Source organism: Sceloporus occidentalis, unplaced genomic scaffold (genome assembly GCF_023333645.1).
Source record: "Sceloporus occidentalis isolate IW3139 unplaced genomic scaffold, rSceOcc1.0.p SCAF_375, whole genome shotgun sequence".
Classification (NCBI taxonomy): Eukaryota; Metazoa; Chordata; class Lepidosauria; order Squamata; family Phrynosomatidae; genus Sceloporus; species Sceloporus occidentalis.
The window spans coordinates 242,488-250,165 of NW_028317355.1; the positions used below are offsets into that span (position 1 = coordinate 242,488).

The following is a 7,678-nucleotide window of genomic DNA, read 5'->3' on the forward strand; positions in this document are numbered from 1 at the left end:
GGATAAACTGTGCGATACTTTGTTTCTTTGTAAAGATTAGAATAAGCCATTAGACAATGCAGGCATCCAGCAGTGACGACCCCAGCTACAGCCAGAGTTCTCCACCGGGAGGACGTCGAGCTCAATGGAAAGGGGTCTACAGTGGGAGATGGGGGGTCGCGGGAAGTTCTTCATTCAGTGGAGTGCAGTCAAATCCCGAAGACCCATCAGGTGGGGAGGCCAAAAAAGAAAACCGAGTAATCGTCCTGTACCTGGATCTTTCCTTTCTTTTACTTCTAGAGTTGAAGAAGATGAGTATGACGAGGGGCTGCTTGCTGTGCATCAAGATAACCATGTTCATCTTTAATCTCATCTTCTGGGTGAGTACGGAGAGGACTTTATTGTCCACGCATACACTCAATCACATAAAAATCAATCTCGGCTTTGTGTAGAATACTTTTTTTAGACCGCTTAAGATAAAATTGTTTTTGGTAATGAACCACAGAGCTCTAAATGACTTACCGTATTGGCTCGGATATAGGCCGCCCCCGTATATAGGCCGCACCCTAAAAGTTTGGTGGTTTTTTAAAGAAAAAATTTTTTTCTTTAAAAAAGCACCAAAAAAACATGCTGCCACTCTGTCTCCCCCCCGAGATATGCTGCCACTCTGCTCCCCCCCCGAGATATGCTGCCACTGTCCTCCCCCCCGAGATATGCTGCCACTGTCCTCCCCCCCCCGAGATATGCTGCCACTGTCCTCCTCCTCCCCCCCGAGATATGCTGCCACTCTGCCCCCCCCGACTTACCAGAGCAGACTCCCGGGTGTCTTGCGGGGCCAGCGGGGGACATCTACGCAATACGCGTATACAACTATCGCGGCCGGCACTCAGCAGATGTGCCGGGAGTCTGTTCTGGTAAGTCTTGGGGGCAGAGGTAAAACGCATCGTGCGGACGGTCACCGGCTGCGGCGATGCGGGTAAACAACCTCCGCAGCCGGTGACCATGCGCACGATGCGCTTAGACAACCTCCCGTGCCGGCACCCCCCCCCCCCCGTGGAAAGTGCTGGCAGGGGAGGCTGTCTGAGCGTATCGGGGAGTAGGATGCAGGTCCCCTGCACCGCTGCGGGGGATCTGTATCCTAACCCCGCTGCCTGCCCGGCGCTAGACCCCGAATATAGGCCGCACCCCCACTTTAAAGACTTAAAGTTGGGGAAAAAAGTGCGGCCTATATTCGAGCCAATACGGTATTTAAAGATGAAAAAGTATGAGTTAACACAGGAACCCTGTTTCATTAAGGGCATTCTAGCACTGAAATAGTGATAAGTATCATCGTACATCCTAAGACTGCCCTAATAAATCACACATCTCTGTACGCACCCTTTGCTCCCCTGTAGCTCGGAGGATGTGGGATCCTTGGTGTTGGGGTCTGGCTGGCTGTCACCCAGGGGAAATTTGCCACCCTCTCCATCTCATTCCCGTCGCTGTCGGCCGCCAGCCTCTTCATGCTAACCGGCTCCGTTATAATGGTGGTGGGATTCATTGGCTGCCTGGGAGCGGTGACGGAGCACCGCTGTCTCCTGCTCACAGTAAGTGCCACCGGCTGCATATAATAACCTTATATCAGATGTTTTTGCGATGATTGAACGTAAAGGTTTTTTTTAAAAAAAAAAGTCAAATAAAGGAAATTAATCAAATTTATAGTAATTCTAGAATTTTGTCTTTTCTATTTAGTTTTTTGTGGTTTTGCTCATTATCTTCCTGCTCGAGATGATCAGCATGATTCTCTTCCTGACTTACAAAGAAGAGGTAAGTGTCTTCGCTCTAAGCATTCAAACCATTCTATCATTATATTAAACCGGCCACTATCTCACTGTAGGGGAGCCTTATGTGGCATGGTGACAGAGTCCACAAGGGGTGGCTATTGGCCTTTATTAGAAAAAGGATAGTACTGGGCACACTAACAGTCCATCATTCAAAGAGAGGAGTTAAGATCACTTTAGTAGGTTCTATAAAAAGCTTGCCAAAGCTGTCATGGTCACAATGATTTTCTATAGGAGCCGTCATCTTATTCCTGTTCCTCCCCATTAAGTTGCTCATTATAGTTGATTGGTTCGGGCAGCCTTTGTTAGGGTGTGGGGAGGAAAAAGGAGAGAACTTCATTAATGAACGCTAATTGTTCTGCTAGTTCTGCCATAGTTTCAGCTTCTCTGAGATAAAATTATTCAAAAAATTGCACAGTTTAAAAAATATTTGTTTTTTTTTCCCCTTAAATGTGTCTCCCGTAGTTTCACAATTACGCTCAGGAAGACCTAAAGAAAGGACTCAAACTTTATAGAACCGACGGGAATCTGGGACTGACGAATGCCTGGGACATTGTCCAGACAGAGGTATGGAAAGGAACCATTGCAGCCACGTAAAATGTCACCTTATTCCTATTTTTTTAGGGAACGTCTAATTGTCATGTGACACAAAAGCAGGCACTGATAGATTGTTGCCATATAAACTTCGATAAAGTTTCTGTTTTTTAAATAATTGAACATTCGGAAGAAGTTATTGACCTGTCAAGGTTTATATGCTTAGCACACTATAGAGAGCATCTTTAAGGAGCTCGTTAGCGGAGTCTCCTTGCGGTATAAGGATCGTAATTGTGTCATTGTGCTATTAACGTACCCTCTGAAGGTCACACGTGGTGGGCGATCCATTAATCACAGAGCGTCGATGCCACGTTATCATGCGGTTAACAAATCCCTCAATCCCGCCGATCCATCAGCTCCGGAATATGAAATATTAAAACCTTAACTGCTGCCGGTAACGTGATATATAAGCTCTCTGTAACGGATACAGTCAGGACGAGGCCGTTGTAGCGGAGTACAGCGGATCTTACTTAGAAGCTTTTAGTCCACTAAATCATATTTTCCTCCCGGTATACTGTTAACCCTTCAAATACATGTTGTTAAGCTACGCAATACATTAAATCCCCTTCCTGGCACACAGAGGGTTAAGCAGTCTAGTACCCTTTGACTTATTATCATTACTGCGTAGATGCGGTACAACACACCACAGCTCTGGTGCTGGAAGTGTTAAACACGGTATTTACATATGACCAATCGCCAATTCCGGCGAAATCCCAATTATAATACGCCAGGAATCATTCAGAGCCAAAGTGGTTTCAAATATTATGACCAACCCAACGCAATAAAAGATGGTACAAGAGTTTAAGGCCTGGAATTCTACATTCTTGGTTATTTGGATTTTAATTATATATAAATAAAAAATAGGGGATCGCCCGGGTTAGAACCCTGGTTGTCGCCTCTTCGAGCTCCTTATGGGAGGTGATGGGGCGGAGCCAAGTTGGGTAGGTGGGGCTAACTACAGACAGGGGCAGGAATAAACCCCAATTGACGGAGTATAGGCTGGGAAGTGGGTGGAGCTGAAGTGGGCAGAGCCAAGCACGTCTTTTCGTATAAAGAGAACAATGGCGGTCAAGACTCGGAGCAAGTGGGCCATTGTGTAGACCGCAGTCCTCTGAGATGCATTGAAACAACCAAGGTGCCAAAAATTCTTTTTTTTTTCTCTAAAGTTCCGATGCTGCGGAGTAAAGAATTACACGGACTGGCTCGATGTGTGGAACGCGTCTTACGTTCCTCATTCTTGCTGCTCGGAACACCACGATGACTGCCAGTCCACCCCCAGCAGCTGGTGGAGAGACGTGAGTATTTCCCTGTTCCCCTTTAATATAATAAAAACAAGTGATATATCATAGGCAGACGAGACAAGACAGACGGAATATAACGAAATGTAAAAAATTCAATGAAATCTGCCTTTTGCCAGTTCCTATGTGGCAGAACCAGCATTATCTCATTACTCAACGTCCTGTCCTAAAGTCCTCTCCATTCCCTTCCTCTTTACTCTTACAAAGGCTGCCTGAGCCAATCAACAAGGGGTCTGACAAGACGAGAACTGACAGACTAAGACAAACCGATACATTAGGTGGAGAGAGCCCGGCTTGCACGCTTTCATTCAATCTTGAGAAGAATGTGAATGAATGGCAACCTCTCCTCCGATGAATGAAGCGGTTTGAGTATGATCGTTAAAGTAGCTTTTTAGTGAATTTTCCTATTGGCTGGAAAGTGGACCGTAAATAATCTCTAACACGATTTTTTAGTGATTAGGATTATAATTCATAATTTTATCTAATTTCTTTCCGAGAGGGCTGCTTGTGTTAGAATAGAGACATGCATGGCCCTCTCCTCTCTAGGCACTTTACTTGTGTGGCTACCGGTCGGAGAACCGTAATTATTCCTCCTTGTTAAAGTGTCGCTGGTTAACCTCACCGGAACCCGATATGTCCTTGAAGGAGAGGGGCGAAAAAAATGGAAGGTTTTATGCTGGTGAATACGCATAAGGCATAACAAGGGGCATCTCCGCAGAAGACGACCCTAATTACTAACACTAATGTCTATAAAGCAGCAGTATAGATTGTACTAAAGGTAAAAATCTCTACTGACCGTCAGCCCTAATTTGCGTGTCAGACACAATCTGAGTAAATCAGCAGAGGAGGCGCGGAGACGCTCGGATCGCCAATTAATGGCTGACACTATTATCTGCTGGATTGATTCCGCTTTACACACATCAGAGACTTTCCCCGCGATAAATATTCTGCTACGTGTTCTGCCTGCCGAAACGCTTAGCAATTCCTTTTTTTTGTGTTTCATTTTCTCTTTTTTCTTAGTCAAACTTGATTTCTGTTCCATTTAGGATGGGGGGGGGAAAATATTGCTCTTATTTTTGGGGGTCTGTGCCCATGAAAGAGTTTATTAGTGTTATGTAGAAGAAATTCCGGGGAATTGTCATATATATTGCCCAATATCCAAATTAATTATGTGTAGAAACTTGTTGGTATGTAAGATGATCACCTGTTGATTTCAATGGGACCACCACAGTGCATGTGCAGGAAGTGTACATAAGTACACTTCCGGCTTTCAGTAGGAAGGGGCAGGGGGAGGAGTTAAATGAGGAAGAAGTCACATTTTATAGTTCCAGTAACAAAATAATGGATGTATTTATGTCTCAAATTCCAATTTGAATATTAACCCTCACCTTTCTTTTGTCAGCCCTGTTACATGAAAGTCAAAGAATGGGTCGGACATAATATGTCTTCAGTCGGAATATTTGGCATCTGCATTCTCGTCGTGCAGGTAAGTGGCTGCATCAAGGGAAAGCGATGGTGGTTTAGGCGGGACTTTCCCAGTTTTCCGGCACTGTGTGTTCCGTGGGCTGTGTGGAAATATTAAGAAATATTTCTCTTTCTGCTCTTTGTTCAGGTCTTTGGCCTGGTCTTCTCCATGCTGATGTACTGTCAGGTCCTCAAGGCTGAAAAATATTATGAATGAATCCAGCTACCTGCAATTCGTCCTACAAACTTATCCTTGGCTCTTCTTCCATGTCCTTTGTGAGTTTTCCACAAATGTACCAAGATGAGAGAAGGTTCCTTCATTCTGCTTCTACCTACTCAAGAGTCTTACGTAGTCCAAAGCCCTTTCTCTCTGCACACGAGCTTGTCACCCTTCCAATAACTCTCAACCAAGCTCAGAACCATCATTGGGATAACTACATCGACAATAATCGTACTTCATCTACTTCATCTAACAGAGGGACGTCTTTACACAGCTCCGACGTTCATGTAGATACACCAAACCCATCAATACAGGAACCAGGCTCTTCTTGAATGTTTTTTGGACTTGTTGTCTTTTGAGAACGTTCCGAGAAGTTAAATTCTGCATCAACAATCAGCAATGGTCATCCCGGAATAATGCGCCGTGTACTCTATGTGGACGGAGGAAAAAACGGACATCCGGTGGCTTATATCTTTTAAGGACCTTTTTCACCAGTGGTAGCTACAGCAATAAGCGTTAGGAAGCCTCGGCATCTGTGGGTCGCAGCACCCAACAGCCCTCTACACCTTCTAGAATTGCAAAATATACCTAACCGTAGTCCTACGTGCCTTTTGCTTCTAAAAGCTGGTGGTTTTTATATTGTTGTCCAACATATCATATCTTACAGTGCTTAACACGTACCTTTACACCCAACTCCATCATTTATAACGTAAAATAACTTATCGAAGCTTAACTGGAGTTTTTGTTATTTTAGTTGTCGTGCTTTTGACTTCTATTTGAGCCTTTAATGGTAAGTAATATCTTTTGCGGGGGTTTGTTACAATATTGTTACAAAAAATGCCAACGTTCTCATGTGTTCTAGAGGTGTCCTGAAACATAGATATAGGGACATATAAAGTGCCGAGTGTCTACAGATTTTTATTTTGGGGGGAACTAAATTAAAATTTGGAAAACAATTGAGTAAATTGAGTAAATATTGGTCCAGCATGGGATTTAAATCAGTAACTCAAGTGATTGGAGTCTCGATTGTTTTGATGGAATGCCGTGAAGGTCTCACCTTTTTTCCTTACAATGCGGATTCATAAAAATAGGGGGCATTATGATCGTTTGTGAATTCATTTTCTGTTCATGTTGTATAAATGTTTCTTTGCGTTGAATGATTTGTAGGGGATTTAGACGGCGGTTCTATGATCTGAAAGGTCATGCGCCTTCTTGTGCTTTAAGGGACCTCTCATAGCATATTCTTGTTCTGGGATTATATCATGGTGATTTTTGCCTCCTTTACTCCGTATTCATTTTTTTAATCATCTTTTGTTTAATGGCTTAGGAATAATTTTGCTTGGGTAGATGTTACTGCCTTCTAATTAGGGACCACAAGAAAGAAACATTGGGGTAATTAAAAACAATTTTAAATACAGCGCACCTCCTGAAGCTGTTTGACACCCATGACATACCGGATCATACAGAAGTTTTTGATTCATACAAACAGCTGTAAAAACATATTAAACACTAAACATAATGCAATTATACTCCAGTGGTGGAAAAGATGGAAAAGATGGAAAACATGCTATTTAAGGCAGCGTTTACTGGGAAATTTAATTATAAAGCCATGTGTAAAGCAAAAAAAGAACATGTCCAAGGTCCAAACACTATATATAGGGACCGGCAGATGTTGTCTTGGGGCCTCCAGAGAATATGCTAGCCAGGACTGAGATGATGTGAGTAACCTGGGTGCTATGGTGCTCTGATGGTAGAGGTGGGCTCAAGGAGGTGTCTATAACTTGCATGGAAGCCAACATGGTGAGGCATGGTTCTTGGGGAGCAGATGAGACAAGATTGGGGTATTTGGGGTCTAAACATAGGGTTTGGGTAGCTTGTGAAGATGTCCATACTGGTGGAGCGGAGCGCGATACAGCCAGAGATCAACTGGGTGAAATACTGTTTTGGCATCAGAAGCTCTGCTAGAAAGAATGCTTAGAAGCAGATGTATGAGGTCATAAGCTGGCGTGCGTAAGAGTGCTGCCCGGCAAAGTCAATACTCACACGCATGTCAATACGCTTAGACGACCAGGACAACTCAGAAAGGTCTCAAAAATAGGGATCGTCCGCACCCCACTGTAGGTTGCCTGCAATTGTACATATTATATACCAACCAGTTTTTTATTGACTGCATCTGGAGTGTAAATAATTAATCGTAACCAAGCACAATGTATGTTTATTATGCATTCTGTGTTAAACACCAATAAAAATGTTTTTTTTCTCATCCAGTCCCATGACTATTAATGCTTAATTAAGGAGTCTTG

At 43.6% G+C, this 7,678-nt stretch overlaps 1 protein-coding gene across 1 annotated transcript; it reads left to right on the forward strand.

Moving 5' to 3' along the window:
- The first annotated feature begins 290 nt into the window (after positions 1–290).
- Positions 291–5,372, forward strand: LOC149273454 (tetraspanin-4-like). The gene is made up of 7 exons (XM_089506303.1): positions 291–359; positions 1,374–1,565; positions 1,711–1,785; positions 2,265–2,366; positions 3,560–3,688; positions 5,094–5,177; positions 5,304–5,372. Exons 1-7 carry the CDS (start codon positions 291–293, stop codon positions 5,370–5,372), a joined length of 720 nt encoding a protein of 239 aa, XP_089362429.1.
- The last annotated feature ends 2,306 nt before the right edge of the window (positions 5,373–7,678 follow it).

Coding starts and splice junctions, on each gene's coding strand:
- LOC149273454 (XM_089506303.1), top strand. CDS start 291: ATGAGTATGACGAGGGGCTGCTTGCTGTGCATCAAGATAACCATGTTC. Junction 3,689..5,093: donor CCAGCAGCTGGTGGAGAGAC/GTGAGTATTTCC, acceptor TTCTTTTGTCAG/CCCTGTTACATGAAAGTCAA. Junction 5,178..5,303: donor TCTGCATTCTCGTCGTGCAG/GTAAGTGGCTGC, acceptor CTCTTTGTTCAG/GTCTTTGGCCTGGTCTTCTC.